Source organism: Cantharellus anzutake, assembly GCF_015039405.1.
Source record: "Cantharellus anzutake strain C23 chromosome Unknown EI90scaffold_52, whole genome shotgun sequence".
NCBI lineage: Eukaryota > Fungi > Basidiomycota > Agaricomycetes > Cantharellales > Hydnaceae > Cantharellus > Cantharellus anzutake.
This window is the reverse complement of record NW_024067002.1, coordinates 140,450-159,064: the sequence shown is the minus strand read 5'-3', so window position 1 is coordinate 159,064 and position 18,615 is coordinate 140,450. Positions and strand designations below refer to the sequence as shown.

Below are 18,615 nucleotides of genomic sequence, written 5' to 3'. Positions count from 1 at the left end.
TGAGGTGGAGAGTTAAGCATGGACAACTATTGAATGATGGAGCTGTTAACTTAGGGTTTGACGTAGACTATATCAGAGAGGACGCGCGAACCCTTGGGTGTTTGTAGGGTATTTGCAATATGAGAGAACCTTTATGGTTTGGGGATTGAAAAATTTACATGTCCTGCTACAGAATAGCGGGAATTACTACAGTATTACACAGGCAGAAAAAAATTTCGTGTCAAAATAATAGGCAACTTAAAAATACCGAGGCGGGTTGTCGGTGAGACCCACATTTTTAGCATCATGATATTTCGATTACGGTTCAAGTGGGCAAAAAAAAAAAATAGTCACACAGAACTAGAGGAGATATTCGATTGTCTCGTGTCAAGTCGTGAAGAAAGCAAAACGTGACGAAAGCGGTGAGAGATTAGTGACGAACCACGGCAACAATAAGGCCGCGACCGAAGAAGTGAACATCAAGAAGTCTCTTGACCTCGTGCCAATGGTGAGCGTTTGGCGAGGCTTCCCCGTACTGTAAGACAAAGTCCGCGGGAGATAATAAAGACCTCAGAAGTGATCCAAGTAAGAATGCAATTAGAGCAATTATAAACACGGTTGGGAGCGTGAAACGATGGGATAATAGTCGTGACGAGATGTCTTTGAGAGACACAAGCGAAATGGTAGAACGTTTATCCTGGTTGTTGGTAGGTATGGCCTTTTGTGATGTCCGTGTGCTAGTGTCGGAAGGAGAACGAGAGAGCCAGCGCCCGGGAATCGGGAGAGATGGCTTGTTTTGCCAGTAATTGAAAGTAAAGGGCCCTTCTGACGACCTTTTTAATAATGGGTTTGAATAGGAATTAAAAAGCTCCAACAGACTGTTGGAAGTCTCGGGAACAGCTTGTGTCGTGATGGGGGCCCCAGCATCAGGGGTGCTTGGCTGTAAAAATGATGAGACAACGGGGGGAAGTATGAGTAAATACGCCTCACCGCAGCTACTTCTTCGGCAATTTCGGAAGATGCAGACGTAGTGGGAGACTCGGAAGGTGGAGGGTTAACAAAAAAGTGCCACGACGAGGCCAAGGGGCGCCTCACAGACTTTGGTGAATCACCAGGTGTTGGGGCACTAGTGGGGAGTGGCTGAGTGTCCAGGCGTGTGAACAACTGTGTGAAACTTACCGTGTCAAGACAGGTAAAAGAACGTCCCTTGTCCCATTCTTGCGGTCCAACAGAACAGAAGAGCCATTTTCAGCAATCACTGGGACCGCTTCCCCATCAACCATTACGGCTGTTTTCAGAGAAGTGTCCGTAGGTGTGATCAAAATGTCAGTAAGGGCCCCCTGACGCTCCAGGTTCAGGAACCAATCAGGCTTCGGCTGCAACTCCAGGAGATGTTCCCTCAGTGGATCATCTATGGGCACTGAGGTGTGAGATCCACTCAGGACAAAGAATCGTAGGCGATGCAGACTGGAGAGGGAATTAGACGACAATGGAGAGGGTGGCACTTGTTCGATTTTGCAGGATGTAGGAAAGCTATGTTTCATTGCTGTGGGCGGGGTTGAGGTGGGATACTTGCATCCTAAATCCCAATGAGATGGGTCCAAAGGCAGGAGCTCCGTCCCGACCTTTACCTCGTAACCACGAGCAAATGATGTTGGATCAACGATCACTTCACCGATCAAGAAATTGTCACCCGAGTCACTTACTTCGCCACTGCGCGGCCGGCCTGTGGACGAGGGGAGACTAAGCAAGCGACGACGCATGGTAGACGAAGGCTGAGGACCGTGCGAATGAGCCCGGGCATAATCACCTCGCAGGCTATCCGTGCCACGGTCGTGTGGTGATGCTTGGCCGTTGCCATCCTTCACCGGTGTAGAGGGGCGGGAAGTAGATGATGTGTGGGGAAGCCTCGTAGACTCTTTCGATGACCATCTGGGTTTGATTAAAATACAGAATCGTTGGCTAGGGGGTTCTGAAGAAACCAATGATCCAAGAAAGGATCGCTCTGGATCCCCATTCTCCACAACCCACTCTGCCCCAACGATGGGCTCAGTCTGTCTGTCGTCTAACCCCACAGCAGAGGGTGGAATTGACAATGACGGAGATATTGACCTTCCCTTCATGTATTTCTCCAATGCGCCGATCGATCTTGTCACAAAGGATGCAATGTAGGACGCGTTGTAGCCAGAGGGAACAGAGCCAGCCAAATCAATCGCTGATACAAGCGTGCATTTTGTTGATGGTATTGCGAGATTCTCATCTGTGTAAGGGTCTAAAGTCTCCAAAACCCAACCTTCAAGTAGCACTTGACCCACTGGATAACCGGAAGGATTGATGAGTGAGGTTGTTAGAGAACGCGGAGGCTCCAGTCCAAAGGATGTGGTAACGTAGATGTACGTGCATGGTCGAGAAGTGGGGGCCTTTTGTGCAGCGCGTACCGGGCGATTGATGGACAAAGATCTGGGTCGGGGCACCCCAAGATCCATATCATCTTCAGCCTCTTCTTCCTGGATCGTTTTTGCCAGGACTGAAGCTAAAAAGAATGCTCGATCTCTGAATGGCAAACCTAACTTCGACACAATGAAGAAAGTTTGGCACCCTGAACCGAACGACTGCAGAGGTGTCACCGAATCTAGTGAGGTGTCCCATTGACTCCGCGAGAAACCGTATGAAACTGCAGTAACGAGGTCTTCTGCGCTAAAACCTTCGATGACTTTTTGCGCCTTGTGCACAGCAATACTCGAATGAACATCTGGGACTAATTTTTTGTACACGGGGACGTCCTTGGATCCCAGAGCCGTCCACCCATCCGCCACAGACGCAGCTCCGAATGCCCTAACTCGCGCTAAGGCATCAAAGGCGTAATCCATGGGTGGCTTCGATCGGTCAAAACGATTGGGCTGAATGGTCGATTCTTGTGACTGAGTTGAGCCAGGCTGGGGCATAAGACCAAGAGTAAGGATTTTTGTCATTCGCGGCCTGGTGAATGAAACTGCCAAGGAATCCCAGAAACCTGAGGACACTTCACTGGGGTATCGGGTTCGTCGTCATAAGTGCCTGCTCTACGACGCACTGTCATAACTGGAGGCCGGTCAAGGGGGTGCCGGGTAGGTTTGATGCGCCTCCTCTTGGACAAAGCTTTGAGTTCTTCCTCTGGAAGTTCTTCAACATCAACCCTCGCTTTCACGCCGTTGACGACAACTGAACCTCGCTCTTTGCCGCCAGGACCTTTCCGTACAACAACAGTCAACCTCTCATCAGTAAGCAGCGCTCCATCGTGCTCAATCGTGATCCATACCCCGCCTCCTTGGCTGGCGAACTTGTGCCTTCGAAGACAACTAATCGTCTGTGGCGCTGGATCTGCAATGATGTCAAGGCTGGCGCCCAGGTATCAATATCACACCTGATTTCGCATTCGATAGTGGTCGGTGAGTCCACGAAAAATGAAGGCGAGAGTGATGATGAGATTGAAGAACCTCCGTCCTCTTGAACCGAAGGTAACTCAACCGTATTTGCTTGGGGGGTGGCATCCTCAGACACTTCGGAGGATGGAGTGGGCAGATTCGATGACGGGGGAGTTTTCGGCTGTGTGGACTGACAATCGAGGCGGAAAACGTTTCGGTCATGATCATATCTGGAGTTGATATATTTGGCTCCTGATATTCGTGTAGCCATAGGTGGGCCCCCATGCTTGATGGAGAATTCACCGATCCCAGCAACGGCGGCGATCATCTGCGAAGGTATAGAGGATTTGTTTGACCAGCCTTTGGGGTCGGATTGATCAAGTAAAGTCAAAAGGGTTGTGTTCGGAGATAATGCCTCGATAGCCCAGCCCTGGAGATCAACTTGTGTGCGAATAGTCCCCGGCTCAGAGGGTTGGATAGTAGGGAAAAGTTGGGCATCATCTGTAGAAAAGGAGAAAACGTGGCTGGCTGTCGGCGATTTGTATGTCGTTCGTAATTGTATCGAATCTCGGGCGCTACGAATGTCAATTATGAAACAATCTCTGCCGAAAAGCCTAAACACTCACTTCACCGGCCAGGCGGCCCGTAACTTAAGATGCCATAATTCCGTCAACTCATTAACGTGTTCCAAGAAGACAGCGTCTTCATGTATCTTGTTCCAATATCCAGTAACTCCTGGGGCAACAACCGCACTGAGCAAATCCCAAACGCTTACACCAACAAACACTGCCTCAGCCCGGTACACCACCAACGTTGGATCTATTGAGTTCAAGCGAGTAACAGTGACACCTCGAGACTCCGTAATTGCCTTTGACCACTTGGCCTCCGGCTCCTGGAGCAATGAGGTGAAATAAATGTAGTTTCTTCGCACCAAGTTGGATATTGCTTTTTGCGCGGCCCCTGAACGGCCGGGAGGAGAAACCCCTACGACCCGTCTGGGAGAGCCCGTGGTTGAAGATGCGATCGAAACAGCAGTTGAAATAGAGGTAGAAGAGCGGGTGTCAAGACAAATATTCCCAATCGTAGAGGCATCCTCAAGCATCCGGTGCGGCGTTTGAAATGAGAAAGGATCTCTAAGCTGAATAATCTGAATAGGATGATTTGAGCCGTTAACACGCATAGTACCCGCCGCTCCTCCTGATGGCTCAATAGCTACTGTAGCCCCAACTATTGAATTTTCTGGGGGTCTCGAATGGGATAGACGCAAAGTAATAGGTTCGGGAAGAGCCTGTAAGAAAGGATCATCTGACACAGCGGCAGGCTGGGTTGCATGAACCACCCATTCAGGAAGCAGAGAGGACAAAGTGTACGGTTTTCGTGTGTTAATGCGGACGTCCCAACTTTGAGAACCAGGTAGTAACCATTCTATACTCCGTTCAAGTCTCCGAGCTTCCTTCTTTGCCTGGACATCGTCCATATCGTCCACCGGACTAGTGGGAGTCATGCCATCATCCTCATCGCCATCATGCGTGACACGATACTCCAGCGATAGCAATTGCCGAGCAGCATGACAATCCATATGCGAGATGCCGATTCCGTGACCGTATCCAGTCATGAAGCTAAGTCTGTTGCCGCTCGATAGTACAACTTTCACCAAACCTACAAGAACGGCTGGAAGATTTTGTATTATAGAGGTCTTGATATTCCACAACGCCTTGAGATCATGTTGCCAGAAATACGTGATGCGCAATTTTACTGGCAAGGGCGTGGAGGACATCTCAGGAGGTGGCTGCAAAACCTGAATGCACCATGCAAAAACTGTTCCAAAAGACTCCCAATGAACGCGATAATTCTATAGAGCAAACCAGGAGTACGTACGATGCACATAAGACCTAACAAAGGGGGGCGCAGGTCGAAGATATGCTGGCTCATCAACAGAGCGGGGCAACGAGGTCGACACTTCGATCAAGGTAGAAGCATCCATGAATGATCTCGATATTGTGACAGCATCCCTTGGACTATCTGTAATCAATGAAAAGTGGCCATAGGAACTCAGATCAACTTCCAACAGGAACTTACTTTGCTGGCCAACCCAGCGCAAAGTCAAGCTTCGCAACACGCGTCTCAGTGTCAAACATCTCCAGGATATGGCCATCTTGGACAGCAGGGTCATATTCCTTCCTCATTTGAGGAGTGGATAAAACAGCCCGCCAAGCACTAAGCTGACTGAGGCGGAGGGACTCGATGTCGTCGCCCAATGTGACATCCAAAACGGCGCGCAGTACTTCTCCTGGCCCATCTTTGGACACTATTCGATGTACAACTACATCTGTGACATCTGGAATTATGAGCGGCTGGCGGCGCAACTTTCCCTTCCCTTTTGACTGGGACTTTGCACGCTGTGGTGTGCTGCTTCGGAATGATATGTCAGGATGCGACGATATGGCATTTGTGTGGAATGGGCCAGGGGAGAGTGGAGCTGTTCCTACACTGGAAGAGGCGATGTCCTTAGATGGAGACTTTATGGATACCCTCTTCCACGATCCAGTCGTGGAGGACACAAGCAATGACCGAAACCATGCTTGGGCATTTTTCAATGCATTCGACCACGATTCGCGTAGCCTTTGCCATGCAATAATTCCGTTAGTCATTCTGAGCCATTGGCTATCACATATGCGCTCATTTCTGGCTTACTCACCTCGAACCATCGGACGACATTGACGTGAGCCAGGTGCGAATTGATTGTGGCTATTTCCGGCAGCCGAATCCAGCCGTGTGAACTTTCCGAAATGAGTCATTTTCATTTTCAACCTCACGGCTGACGTTTCGATCGAGGCGAGCTCAGGGAAGAGTAAGCAGATCACAGATCTTGCAACAGCCGTCCGCGCACACCCCACCAAAAAGGAACTGTCTGTTGCGCAACGGAGGACTAATATATAAATTAGATCGAGGTATAATTGCGGGCTCCTTCTTTGTTCGGAGTCTGGGACTCTTTCCCGGCGTCTGCTACTTCTTTGGCGGCCTTTCGAACGCTCTCTGAGCTATTATTTAGAGTAACTACATCTCCTTTGATCAGAACGATTCTTGAGGCATTGCTAGAAAATTGGGACCCTTGGGAAACTCCACTACACCGATGCCTGGCCGCGTGCTCAGCATACAATCGCATGTTGCAAGCGGTTATGTTGGTAGGTCGCCTACTTTACTGCATCTCCCACCTTAGCTCAAGTACCGCCGTTTCCTTCATTGTAGGAAATAAAGGTGCGGCGTCCTGCAAAAGTCTGATGCACCACCTCATCAAGGGCGGCGTCACAGCCGCGACCTTTCCACTCCAAGTCCTGGGATACGATGTGGACACTGTGAATACCGTACAGTATACAAATCATGCAGGTCAGTGTGCTACACCTCATCATTCACCTTTCTTCAGTTCGTTCCTGCAGGATATGGACGTTTTGGCGGCTCCAAGACTAAACCAGAAGATTTAGAACAAATATTTGACATGATGAAAAAGAACCGACTTCTTGTATCCACAACTCGAGTGCTCACTGGTCAGTTGATGGCCAAGGAATGATGGTGCTGATTTCCGATTTCCCCGCGTAGGTTACATCCCAGATGCTTCCAGTTTGCGGGCCGTAGCGAAAGTTATTATAGACCTTCGAAGAGGACGTAATAATGACATTACATATCTCTTAGATCGTGAGCATCTTCGATTTTGGCTTGCCAGATTCTCTTTAGACTAATTTGTGATGTCAGCTGTTATGGGCGACGATGACCAGATGTATGTCGCAGAAGATGTTTTACCAGTATATCTAGGCACCCTCTTACCACTCGCCGACATAATAACACCCAATTGGTTCGAAACGGAGTGAGTCGTTATCTATCAGCATTCAGTATTTCATATTCCAACTATTCGCTTCTCTCGACCTCATTTCCGCGGTCTGGCCCATACTTATGTTGATACCTACAGGCTCCTGACTGGCCTCAAAATTTCGGGCGTAAGATCCATTCAAGAAGCTCTGCACAAGTTGCACACCGTTAATGGAGTTCCGAATATTGTCATAAGCTCAATCAAGGTCACCTCTGAGAGCTTGCGTGCGAAATTAGCCACACAGGGCATTTGGATCCCGACCAATCATGTAGCCGAACAGGATGACCCAGCAACTGGGGCTGATGATTACCTTTTATGCCTTACCTCCACCCTCTTGTCAACCAATCACGACGCGGCCACAAGTGCTTCTCCGGCTACCAGGGGAAGGAAATACTCACAGGCCCTATCGATTGTCCACGCCATCTGTTTTCCCAAGATTCAAGGGTACTTTTCGGGAGCAGGTGATCTATTTAGCGCGTTAGTGCTTGGCCATTTTGCACCGGGATCTAGCCGCACCGCGTTGGCGGATGCCACTTCTCTCGCATTGTCCACAACACAGGCGATCATTGCCTCCACGCACAAGTACTGCTCCGCATTAAGCGAAGAAGAGTGTCCGCTGACGGATGAGGAGCTGGATGCGCAGGATCGCGAACGACGAGTGAACCGAATGCGCGCTCGCGAACTACGCATAGTCTCGGAGATGCGCGAAATATGTGTGCCTTCACAGCAACTGAAATTGGCGGAATGGGAAACATTTTGGGAATGTTTTTGATCCTTGCCTCTCCCGTATTTTGGATGGCCCGAGGCAAGTTGCGCAGCAATTTCACATGTCGTCGATCTCTCACGACTAAATCCAGCAACCCAGAAGCTACATTATCTGAGACCAAATAACTCGGCAGTACTCGCAGATGTGACTTGGCAATGCAGGTCGATCAGTGAACAATCCCTAGTCTGAGGTCTCTTTCATTCAACCAATCATGAAATCATCATGATTTTGGAGAACCGAAACACGTGTATATGCTTCATTTGAAAATATTGATCTGTGACAGTCACACATGTGACATGTCCTGCCATTCATTCTCCACGCTCAAGGCGTTCTCCGACCGATAACGCGTCATGGAAGCACAGTCATGAGCATTGCACTCCGAACCAGCGACGCAGCATAGTACACTTTTACAACACGGCAGTAGCATTTGTTTTTCGCCCGCACTGCGTAGCCGCCAGCCTTTCGCAGAAGGTTTTGAACACTTAAACTTCGAGGGGCCTTCGCTTAACTCCCGCAAGCTTTCTTCCCCCCCGCACTGCTCGTGAGTTGCTCTCTCCTGTTTTCAGCCCTCGCAGCGAACAGCTCATGCCCCAGAGGTGCCCGGACAGACCCAGATCCAGCTACAATGAACATCGAACACCATAGTCGCATTCCACGAACGGACCTGCCTTCAACAGGCCACCTCTTTGACCATTCACCTCAAGGACACCCACAGCTACAGCTTAGGCGATCAACATCATCGCATAGCGCTTCTCCTTGGTCGCCACAAGATCCATCTTCGCATCCAGCGGGGCAATCTGCTTCACCATCTGAGCACCCTCATACAGCCCAGCGTGATGATGACCAGATACCTCTTGGAAACCGTCCATCGACCGCAGGGCTGTCGGTCACCCTCTCCTCCCTATCAGTCGAATCCTCCCTTCCCTCCCCCTTGGGTATATTTCCCCCAGAACAGGATCATCCCGATGTTGGTTCGATTCGGCCTGGACTTCAGCCCATCCCTCATCAGTTTGCATATCAACCTCCATTCTTGTCGAGTACATCTCCCGATTGGGCTTCTAGTACTCGTTCCAATTCTTCTTCCGAGCTCTATTACGGGGCACCAGACCCTGCGACAATTAGTGGTTCACAAGATGATAGGATTGGCGCATTCAACCTTGCGGCACCTCAAGGAGATGTTTCAAACACAAATGGTACACCCCTCGAGGCACCCCTCAGTCGGCGTGCTTCTCGCTCGCTCTCCAATTCTCAACCCCATGAACCGTGTCGTGACCTCCATCATCAACTTTCATACTCTGGGCTGGTGCAGCCCGCAACTACCCACTTTCATAGTGTTGACTCGGATCCCAAATCCTCGCGTCCAGATCCACCTCACCACATCGAAAGTACCGTTGAAGGATCTGTCCTCCATCGCACTCTGACTGGTAACGAATCCCCCGCCCAAGCTGCCGCTGGGAATCCCGGTGGGCTCATGTGTGACTCTTTTATCACACCTCCTGAGCATAAGGTCGAGCAGAAGAGTCCCAAGATTGGGTGTCTGCATGTGCCTAACCCAGAATTGTCGAAACCGGCAATAATCACTAGGGGGCAGACATCCAATTTCGTCAGCAAACTTTACCTGTGCGTACATTGGCCCATTTTTTCATAGTTAAATTGAGAGTGCATTCATAATTCCCGTATCGAGTAGGATGATCAATGACCCTCAATCTGCTTGCTACATCCAGTGGACACCACTCGGGATCAGGTGAATCATTGGCTCTTCCAAACACTGGAACACGTAACTCATGTCGGCGTCTTTCACAAGTTTCGTCGTGTCAAATGTAGGGGAGTTCAGTAATGAGATCCTGGGCTCTCATTTTAAGCACAGTAATGCAAGTCTTGTCTTCGTTATATTCACCTGCCCCTAAGCTAATTGCTGAGCCTGCTCACCACCCATTTTCAAGTTCTCCAGCTTCGTTCGTCAGTTAAATATGTATGGGTTCCATAAGTCCAACAGGGTTCGTCGGCACAATTTTTTTTCCCATCGCGGACGAGCGGATGACCAATGATTCTTACAGACACCACGCGCACAGCGAACGAACCAGAATCCCAATGACCAAGTTTGGGAGTTTTCGCACCAATATTTCCTACGAGGACGGGAGGACCTATTAGAGAAAATTAGGCGCAAGGCGGCGGACAACGGCGAGCCGACCGTTCGCCCGAAAATTGATCTTCCTACCGAAGTTGCTTATCAACTCCGACGTTTGGGCGAAGAAAACTCACGATTAGCTCAGACCCTGCAGGCTGAGCGGGCTAAAGTTGACAAGTTGGCTAATGTCGTCAAATCACTTTATGGGGCTTTCCGTAACGCGTTCCCTGATGAGAGGGAACATCCATTGCCACCTTTTCCGGATGAGATCGTTGAATCTCCAGAGGGCAGTAACGAAGTCTTGGGTGAAGCGTCCCCGTCCAATTCTGCCGATAGTGTCAATGGACCGGGGACGTCGCCGGCTTGTGGCGTGTGGAATGAGCCAGGGTCTGCTTCGGCTCAGTCAACCTCCCTCTTCACTATAAGTCCAGCGTCTAGTCCTACCCTGGGCGATTTCTCTTCACAAGGGAACCCAAGTCAGCGGCCTCAAAGTTCCATTCGATCAAACCGTCGTCAATCATTTCCCAAAGTCTCCATACCCGCCTTGCCTCGAATCAATAGTACTGCCCTTCAGAGCGCGACAACCGTTTCTTCCCCCGTCGCGGGTGATGAAGGATATGACACATATGGAAGCACCTCCTCCTCTCACCCATCATTCGATAATGAAGGGCGCGTTAGTGGCCCAAAGAGACAAAGGAAGAACCCAATCACCATCAAAACAACTGGATTGTCTTCTCCTGGGCTCTCGCCCCTTTCGGCAACGGCACAATCCTTCCCCTCTTCGTTAACTACAAGCACCAGCACCGTACGAGGGACTGTGCTGCCATCTTCCACACCCTCTTCTGCAGTTCAACTGCATTCTCACGATGGTAGTTTTAGTAACGACCTCCCACCGCTCCACGTTCCAATGCCCTTGAATTCATACGGGAATAATTCCCCTCACAACACTTCCCAACATAGCAACCGATTTCCGCCTGTGCGTAGGTTAACTCGCGCGAGAAGCGACTCGGCCCCTCACGGAATGGGCTTGGTCGATGCTTGGCAACAAAATCAGGATTTGCGCATCGGAGGGGGGGATATAACCACTTCTCCATCACCCACAAGTCCAGTATTCCCTGTTTTATCCTACGCATCACCCACCATCACTTCTAAGCACGTGAATGACCCATGGATTCCTCGGCCCCCCAGCACTTCGCATTATCCGGCACATCCCCAAACCCAGAGGTCCTCCATGCGAGGGCCTTCCTGCATTCCAAGTGCAGGCCAGTTTTGCACTGATGTAGACAATGGCCGTCGGGACTCAGACGCGCATGCAGCATCTACAAGGGCGGTAGCTGCACAACTCGTGATGCCTGTTTCAAACGGACCGCCTCCAACGCCAAGCGGAACTGCTTCGACACCACTCAATATCCGTCCCGCAAAAGGCCTTTCTGAGAATTCGAGAGATATCTAGCAATCAAGCCTGTTGTAACACTTTAAGCATTCAATTCGCATCCGGATCGACAGGGCCGAACTCAACGCGATTACAAAGAGGACGTATTTATGTAAGGCCATTCACACCCTAACTCTGCTACTCAACAATGGCTGTCCAGCTTCCCTGTTCACCCACCAGGGATGTTCGGCTCAAGCTTGGTTTCTACGATTTTCACAACCCAGACCACTTAATAACTTTCGCGATATCCTAATTATTCTGCTTTCGTTGCCTGCAGCATCTCAGCAGTTTTGCTGTTATCTTAGACATATTCCCTCGGTAGATCACAGTTGCCGCAAATGCGCAGCGATGGTCAAATGGGCTTTACCCCGATCACTCACTAGCGTGTCCAGCGCCCAGCATGAATAGGTTACCAATCCAACATTTCCCTTGCACGTCTTCAGTCAGTTTGTATGAATAATGTAAATTGAGGCTTGCGCAACGCAGCCACTCCGGACACCTTGAACAGTGGACCTACATATGACTAGGATATTACCAATTCCAAGGGGAAGTGCTTCTGTATGTAGCCCAAAGTTCATGAACCCACCAACTTGGTACACGACCGTGTACAAATCCGGGGGTGTCATTCGGGACTTTTGATATTTCCATATTCGGGGATCTAGAGATATGCATGAACGGTTGGTTACTAGCTTCAATTGAGTACATACCACTTGGTTAGGATAGAAAGAGTGTTCCACCAAATCTCGCGGATCTATCTCGTCCGTGCTAGCGAGCATGGAAGGATGCGAGTCGGCGCCTGTGGGATAATGAGGCGAAAAGGGGAGTGCCGCAATTTGGGCAGACAGAGGATAGGTCTGAGGGTCAGATCTGAGGGGGGCCGTGTGGTCTTCGTGCGTCGTGTGGTAGGTGGGATAGCTGGACGTGCCTGGTGGTAAGGGATGAGCGGTGGGGGGAAGTTCTGAAGGTGGAGTTCTTCCACGTTGCAAGTAGGGAGCCAGTGTAGGTTCTGAAGCTGCTTTGAAGGCCATGGTATCCAGTATCACGCTACATAACACCCACGGGGAAGTGGTCAGCATCGCATCAAGTACCAATGATGAATTACTAACCCACATTCATCTTGCAACTTTCTCAGCTTTGCATTCGAAGCTGCCAGCTCTTGTTGTCGTTGCGTATTTATCTATGGAACAAGTAACCGGGCCGTTCGGCCGATTAGAAACATCTCTCCTTAGATCAAGAGGGACGCGGTTTCTACATTGGACACATTCTCGTATTTTGTTCTCAATTCGTAGAATCTAGCGAATCGAGGGTTAGCGACGATACAATGATCATGATTCCGGGGACCCACTTCTCCTTGTGCTTGTTCACTCTGGGATTCGACGGCATCTGCATGTTTCGACTCACCTCTTAGCCCGAACAAATTGGTCCTCATGAATACGTACCGATAACCCGTATCTTGTGTATGCTGACTGGCCTTGTGAAGCAATTGAAATCAGCGTCACGAACACTGCCACTCCCGTGAGAACCCAAACTCGGAAGTTGACATGAAGGTAGGCAGGGCGGTTTGTCCTCTCATAGGGAGTTCGCGATCAGGAGACAACGAGACCAGATTGAAAGTTAATACGTAGGGGTGGATTCCAATGAACCACAACAAGCACATTGTAATTGGACACGCAAGGAATCGATACATAGATGATGAACAGATGACAAGAGTCAACGCTAGCGTTTAACTCCAGAAACAGCAAGCGATGAAAATTCTATTTTTAGACAACATATCTGAGCGGAGGGGAAATACAACCCGTCCGGGATATAAAAAGAGTAAAACCCCGCAGCCAGTAAGTACGAAAAGTGAGTCCAAGAAGAATTCGTTCAGACCTTACTACCTTTCTTAGAAAAGACATTCGAAAGGAAACCATTCGAGGTCTTTTCTTCATGGAGTTTCTTACCCTCATGACGTGAGGATGATCTCGGTGGAGGGAAAATATCAAAGCCTGGAAACCCAGTAGATGCTCGCCTACCGGCAGGAATACCTGGAGGCGCGGTGGACCGAGGGCTAGGATTGGTAGGTGCTGGGCTGACGTCATATCGCCTGCGCTCTGCACGAGGGTCGGGAGAAGCAGGGGGAGGAGCGAAGGATGATGCAAGGAAATCGTCCTTTGCGTGAGCAGGGTGGACGATAGCAGGTGCTAAAGGAGCTGATCCTGAGGCCACGCGGTGTATAGGCGCAGGAGGTGGAGGAACGAGAGCATCAGACGAAACAGGGAGAGGTGATGGTCGGCGTCGTTGCCGTGGAACTGGGGGGGTGCTTGAACGAGATGTCTGTGCATCAGCAGGGGGAACAGAAAAATCATGAATGGATGAAGGCAGCTGGAAGGCACGGGGTTGGGCAGAGGGGAAGGAGTAGGCAGGGAACTGGTGAGGGTTACTTTGAAGGACATCAGGCGAAGATGGAGAGAGTTCCGCGTCGTCACGATAGTATGATGAGCCCGACGATGAAGTGGTTCCGGCACTCCCAGGTGTATTCGGTGTCAAAACAACATGATATCCTGGCTTACTGGTCGGACCATTCCCGAATACCTTCCACCTGCCCTTGGCACGCTCTTCCTCTTCAGCCGAGCTTCCGCTACCTCGTCGATCAATGTCATCGCTCTTCAACAATGCAGCATATTCTAGCTCCTCTTCCCTGTCTCGCCACATACGTCCATCCGCGCCGATATATGGCAAAGGACCTTTCCCAGTGGCACCCCGCTCATTCGCACCAGCACCACAGGGAGTATTGACGAAAACTGCTACATGCTTCTTAGAGCGGGTATCACCTAGGATCTGGTCCATCTCGACGATCGTAGAGTAAGGAACAGGTAAAGGGTACCGTTTCCTGTTCTGATTACTTGGCTCCTTCTCCTTGTCACCCTTACCAGAACGAGAAGAAGAGAAAGGGATGTTGGGAACTGAGCCACGACGCCCGCTGGTAGTAGACGGGGGCTGGGTCGTTGGTGGCGTTCGCGACGTAGTCCTTGCGAGAACATTCGAACTGGATCCAAGGGGTGTCTTTGCCCCTGAACCCGACCCAGAGACTGAGGGTTTGGATGATTTGAGTATCGAACCAATAACCATGTTCACTTTGGAGGGCAATTTACGGATAGATTTAGAGCGAGGAGGACGAGAGGGTGTGTTGGGTATGGAGGTCTTGGTTTCGAATAAGTGTTCAGCGGCGTAATGGTTGGAAAATGTCTCGATAGCGACGGTGTAGCCTGAACTATTGCCGATATCGAAATGTGTGTGAACGGAGCCAGCAGTTTTGAGTCCAGGCGTGAGCAAAGCAGGAGTAGTGTATACTTCTTGCCGTTAATGTATTTCCCAGATGGGGTAGGAGAAGGTGTATCGAGAATATTGAGGAAAGATTCCCGAGGAGAAAGAGGCGAACGAGGACTTGGATTATCCGATTTGGTTGGCCCCGTTAGCGATCGAAGACGACGCGCAGGTGGCGGGGAAGGGGGTTGGGCTTTTAAAACACGCTTTGAGCGAGGTGGTGGTGGAGGAGAAAGTAAGAAAGTGTGCGGTGGGCTAGATGAAAATGCACAGTTTCGATCCTGAATATGGCTTGTGAATGCACCGGATGACATATAAGAAGTGATTGTGAGGAGTATTAAGGAAGACTTTGAAGATATCTGGCGAAGAACGAAACCAGGTTTATAAGCCTACATCCCTGATGTTATAAGTAGCAAGTTGTTTGGGTAACCCACCAAGAGCTTTAAGATTATGCGCGTTGGGGCGGACGTTGAACGGCCGTACAAAGTCTGATGATAGGGGAAGAAGAGCGGTCAGGAATGAGCTCAATGACTTGGCGGTAGCCATCCAGTGACTCACAATGTAATTTACTAGTGTAAGTAGTTGGGACTGTGCAAATGGAGTTTAAGCGCCGAGTTACAACGGGCGAGCACACGACACGCACACACTATGACACAAGGTTTCAGTCACACCACGATGCATCAAGCCCATTAAAGGGAACTCACAAGTCAAGTGAAGATCCAATTGTTAAAGAATGAAACTGGGGTGAAAGAAAGAAAGAGAGTCGATCGAGTTTATGAGATTCGAGTTGGATTCAAAGAGTTCAAAGGTGAAGCGCAGCTTGGAAAACTCACATCGACGAGAATATGTGTCGAGATTATAAGGCGCTCGTCGCCATTGTCCCTAAGACAAAAAGCCTGAGGAGGACAACGTCTCTCTCCATGGCGCCAAAAAGAGCCCCTCCCCTTAAATCTCATTGTCGGCGGCCCTGCGCCTTTGTTGTGCTTGTTTCGTGGGAACAATTCAGTTGAAGTCGGCAAGCGCCGGTTTAGCGCTTTGTTTAACTGGTTTTCTGCCTTTGTTCTCGTCAACGTGTCCGTTTACTATTGTCCTTTATCGCGATAGCTGGCGTTCTGATATCCCTGAGTTCTTGATCCGAGGCCTCGTGTCCTGATTTAGATTCACTGCTTGCTCGGGCGTTCGGGGCCCACCTGTCATGTTGATGCTTGATTGAGGGCGCAGACCGTCGCTGGTTCTTTTCTCTCGTCATCGCACTGGCTAAGAGCTTGTTACTTCCTTTGTCTGTTTTGTTTTTGCATCTATTTGCACAAATATGCATCTCGGTAGAATTACCGCGTGTTTCACAACGCGTTGCACACACAATGCGGAATTATTTCCTGGAACTTCATTTCGTGGCTATTATCTTCGCTATTCAGCTCCATCAGACCCTTTTGATGCCGAAGCGACTTTTCACCATCGGACTGACTGATGTCAAACAACGATATCCTACCAACACCGCCCGCCCCGCTGACATCGCGAACATGTATGCTGAATACACCCTCCTTCCAGCTTCCAAGGAGTATTTTCGTCACGTATACTGAAGCATATTTTCTCTGATGCCTTTCATCGTCTTGTCAGTAGGCGATGGTTACCTTTCAGATTGAATTTCCATCGCATCATGATCCTACCCCACGTTTTCTGCTGCTTCTGAGACGGACTCGTATCAACCTAATCCCAAAGCCACTAGTATAGGCTCTCTTGCAGGTTCCTCCGTTGGCCAAGATCATGCTTGTGTCGATGTAACTGGGATGAGCATGTTTATTGCTTTCATGGCTCGTGCCTGAATGACCAATGCGTCTTGCCAATTGCGCAAGGCACCAGCACACAACTATTGTAGAATTTGCAACGAGGCCCCTTCCGCCTCCCTTTGCGGTTCTTCATCATTGAGCTGCCATCTTTGGGCCACAGTTTTACCAACAAAAGTTAGCTCTTCCGAGTGGCATGCCTTCCCGGCAGCTTTTTTTAAAGCAGCTCACACATGAACGAGGAGCTGGCGAGCAAAAAGCAATAGACTCCATACGGAAGATGTTTTTTGTGTTCGTTACTCCATCTAATATTGTCCGTGCGTGTCCACATGCTACCCCTTTGTCATCGATTTCACTTGACTCCAGACACTAAGTCATGTTCTCCGCCTTTGACCACTTGAACGATTCAAATTCGTTCCACTCTTTGTTAGTTCTCGATTTGAGTTTGTGATTTGAAAGCCCCTCTTCGCAACTTCTTGAGCAACTAGTGATATTATATTGATGGACTATTTGCTCAACTCCATGTTGATGTACGTGCACCCGTATAGTGATTGTCAGAGCTCTAACTTACTTAACTCTGCCAGGTGAAACGGCCTTCGTCCCCGAATGCCCTTCCCACCCTACAGCAGCTATGTACACGTTCCTGAGTTGGTATAGATTCCGCATGCGATAGTGGCAGGGCGGTGGCGAACGAACTATGCCACTCAGGAACATCAAGAATTTCAAATAGGTGTCAACCGTGGCTAAGGTGCTACTTGCGCATGGCAAGTAAACAACAAATGGCTTCTCGTGATCGGCTAGCTTGCCCAAGTACTAGTGTGAGTGCAAATTGATGATATTTACCCCGCTTGAGCACTGAATAGTACATAAGTAAGATCACGAGTGCGACGACGGATGATGTAACAGGGGGTGTCGTGACGTGTCGTGATACGTGTGGCCTTTGTGTTCTCAAGCTAACCAATACCAAATCTTGGGATTTCTCTGTCCTTTGAAACGGCCATGCCCAGTCTAGTCGCTTGAAGGGTTGAGACCGCACGATTTATCATTGCACCTGCACGGCCGCCCACCCTGGTCCATCCCACCGCCAAGCACGAGAATGCCAATACAGCGCTGAGTGGAACGTGAATGTCGCGTTTACCCAAACTCGAAAGCAGGCGAATGCACGATTTGGTACCACAGCCTACAGGTGTCGAGAAGGTAATTCATTTCTTGGTACATGGTTGGAGTCCTTCAATTGCTGATGATCGTATAGAGCACTCTGAACACTCGCAATCTCGTGTTTCCTGAGAGTTGTGCAGTGCCAACATGCGCTAACACGTTTACGGAGAGGCAACCACGTGTCCAGCGCTAGTTTGTACTTACGCTGAGAGGACATTAAGTATGTTGGCATTCGATCCGGAGGTCGATCCAAGGCCTCTGATCATACAATGGGGCCGCCGCCAAGCTAGCTGCTCACCAACGCCGAGGAGAGAACACGGAGCTGTATCGCGTATTTGTGAATTCAAACTCTTCGACATGGCAGGGTTTACATAAATTGGAGCACTCCTAGGTGATTCACAAGCCACAAGGATGCAGGGATTCCCATGGAAGGATGATGATTGCAGCACTTGCCTCGTCCCAACCCTCAACTTAATGGACTCCATGTTGTTCGTACTATTGACTAACTCCACGATAAATGTCTCCCAACCCAAACCGACCCCAAGCTATGCTTTCCTGTCAAATAGACATTGTCACACGTGAGCATTTGATCCTTTCGGGCCGAAGAGTGCTTTTTGACCGGACGGAAAAACCATTACCTCCCCAAATCCACGTAGAGTAGTTTCGGACAATCTTGGCCGCCTGTGAATGATTAGTCAGGGTTGTATTATTTTGAGGTGGTTCGGGAATGAATGATTCAATGGATGGATTCAAGTTATTCCGGGGAAATTAAAAAGTATGGCGCGTGAAGTTG

General features: G+C 49.7%; 6 protein-coding genes across 6 annotated transcripts; 3 read left to right on the top strand and 3 right to left on the bottom strand.

Moving 5' to 3' along the window:
- Nucleotides 1-112: 112 nt before the first annotated feature.
- Nucleotides 113-6,131, bottom strand: EI90DRAFT_3072733 (uncharacterized protein). Its single transcript, XM_039061391.1, has 9 exons — nucleotides 6,082-6,131; nucleotides 5,463-6,005; nucleotides 5,262-5,401; nucleotides 4,010-5,201; nucleotides 3,383-3,958; nucleotides 3,001-3,356; nucleotides 1,159-2,971; nucleotides 970-1,105; nucleotides 113-919 (listed from the first exon to the last, which is right to left on the bottom strand). Exons 1-9 carry the CDS (start codon nucleotides 6,099-6,101, stop codon nucleotides 410-412), a joined length of 5,286 nt encoding a protein of 1,761 aa, XP_038912260.1. The 5' UTR covers nucleotides 6,102-6,131; the 3' UTR covers nucleotides 113-409.
- Nucleotides 6,132-6,516: 385 nt separating this feature from the next.
- On the top strand, nucleotides 6,517-8,020 carry EI90DRAFT_2932140 (Ribokinase-like protein; the record flags this gene model as incomplete). Its single annotated transcript, XM_039055063.1, has 7 exons — nucleotides 6,517-6,564; nucleotides 6,683-6,770; nucleotides 6,821-6,928; nucleotides 6,981-7,076; nucleotides 7,134-7,245; nucleotides 7,348-7,472; nucleotides 7,539-8,020. The coding sequence occupies 7 exons, from the start codon at nucleotides 6,517-6,519 to the stop codon at nucleotides 8,018-8,020; spliced, it is 1,059 nt and encodes a 352-aa protein (XP_038912259.1).
- Nucleotides 8,021-8,288: 268 nt separating this feature from the next.
- On the top strand, nucleotides 8,289-10,041 carry EI90DRAFT_2137473 (uncharacterized protein). The gene has a single exon (XM_039052622.1). It carries the CDS (start codon nucleotides 8,640-8,642, stop codon nucleotides 9,660-9,662), a length of 1,023 nt encoding a protein of 340 aa, XP_038912258.1. The 5' UTR covers nucleotides 8,289-8,639; the 3' UTR covers nucleotides 9,663-10,041.
- Nucleotides 9,700-10,182, top strand: EI90DRAFT_2888595 (HSF-type DNA-binding-domain-containing protein; the record flags this gene model as incomplete). The annotated part of the gene is made up of 4 exons (XM_039053977.1): nucleotides 9,700-9,758; nucleotides 9,819-9,894; nucleotides 9,958-10,011; nucleotides 10,072-10,182. Coding segments are annotated over 4 exons (300 nt in total), but the record flags the coding sequence as incomplete, so codon positions are not given.
- Nucleotides 10,183-11,750: 1,568 nt separating this feature from the next.
- Nucleotides 11,751-13,079, bottom strand: EI90DRAFT_3072726 (uncharacterized protein). Its single transcript, XM_039061390.1, has 6 exons — nucleotides 13,014-13,079; nucleotides 12,920-12,957; nucleotides 12,827-12,866; nucleotides 12,681-12,751; nucleotides 12,282-12,618; nucleotides 11,751-12,232 (listed from the first exon to the last, which is right to left on the bottom strand). The coding sequence occupies exons 2-6, from the start codon at nucleotides 12,955-12,957 to the stop codon at nucleotides 12,197-12,199; spliced, it is 522 nt and encodes a 173-aa protein (XP_038912256.1). The 5' UTR covers nucleotides 13,014-13,079; the 3' UTR covers nucleotides 11,751-12,196.
- A 281-nt stretch (nucleotides 13,080-13,360) lies between these two features.
- EI90DRAFT_3072725 (uncharacterized protein) lies at nucleotides 13,361-15,468 on the bottom strand. The gene is made up of 8 exons (XM_039061389.1): nucleotides 15,439-15,468; nucleotides 15,315-15,368; nucleotides 14,996-15,239; nucleotides 14,008-14,909; nucleotides 13,912-13,983; nucleotides 13,747-13,890; nucleotides 13,590-13,725; nucleotides 13,361-13,562 (listed from the first exon to the last, which is right to left on the bottom strand). The coding sequence occupies exons 3-8, from the start codon at nucleotides 15,192-15,194 to the stop codon at nucleotides 13,441-13,443; spliced, it is 1,575 nt and encodes a 524-aa protein (XP_038912255.1). The 5' UTR covers nucleotides 15,195-15,239; nucleotides 15,315-15,368; nucleotides 15,439-15,468; the 3' UTR covers nucleotides 13,361-13,440.
- Between the last annotated feature and the right edge of the window lie 3,147 nt (nucleotides 15,469-18,615).

Bases quoted from the DNA above. Each gene is read 5' to 3' on its own strand.
- EI90DRAFT_3072733 (XM_039061391.1), bottom strand. From the start codon at position 6,101: ATGTCGTCCGATGGTTCGAG. The intron at 5,402-5,462 runs GTAAGTTCCTGT...GATTACAGATAG, and splicing joins GCGCTGGGTTGGCCAGCAAA to TCCAAGGGATGCTGTCACAA. The intron at 920-969 runs GTGAGGCGTATT...TCATTTTTACAG, and splicing joins TTGCCGAAGAAGTAGCTGCG to CCAAGCACCCCTGATGCTGG.
- EI90DRAFT_3072725 (XM_039061389.1), bottom strand. From the start codon at position 15,194: ATGTCATCCGGTGCATTCACAAGCCATATTCAGGATCGAAACTGTGCA. The intron at 14,910-14,995 runs GTTCGCCTCTTT...ATTAACGGCAAG, and splicing joins ATCGGATAATCCAAGTCCTC to AAGTATACACTACTCCTGCT. The intron at 13,984-14,007 runs GTCCTTCAAAGT...AACCCTCACCAG, and splicing joins TCTCTCCATCTTCGCCTGAT to TTCCCTGCCTACTCCTTCCC.
- EI90DRAFT_2137473 (XM_039052622.1), top strand. From the start codon at position 8,640: ATGAACATCGAACACCATAGTCGCATTCCACGAACGGACCTGCCTTCA.
- EI90DRAFT_3072726 (XM_039061390.1), bottom strand. From the start codon at position 12,957: ATGCCGTCGAATCCCAGAGTGAACAAGCACAAGGAGAA. The intron at 12,752-12,826 runs GTAGAAACCGCG...CTTGTTCCATAG, and splicing joins AATACGAGAATGTGTCCAAT to ATAAATACGCAACGACAACA. The intron at 12,233-12,281 runs GTATGTACTCAA...GCATATCTCTAG, and splicing joins CTTTCTATCCTAACCAAGTG to ATCCCCGAATATGGAAATAT.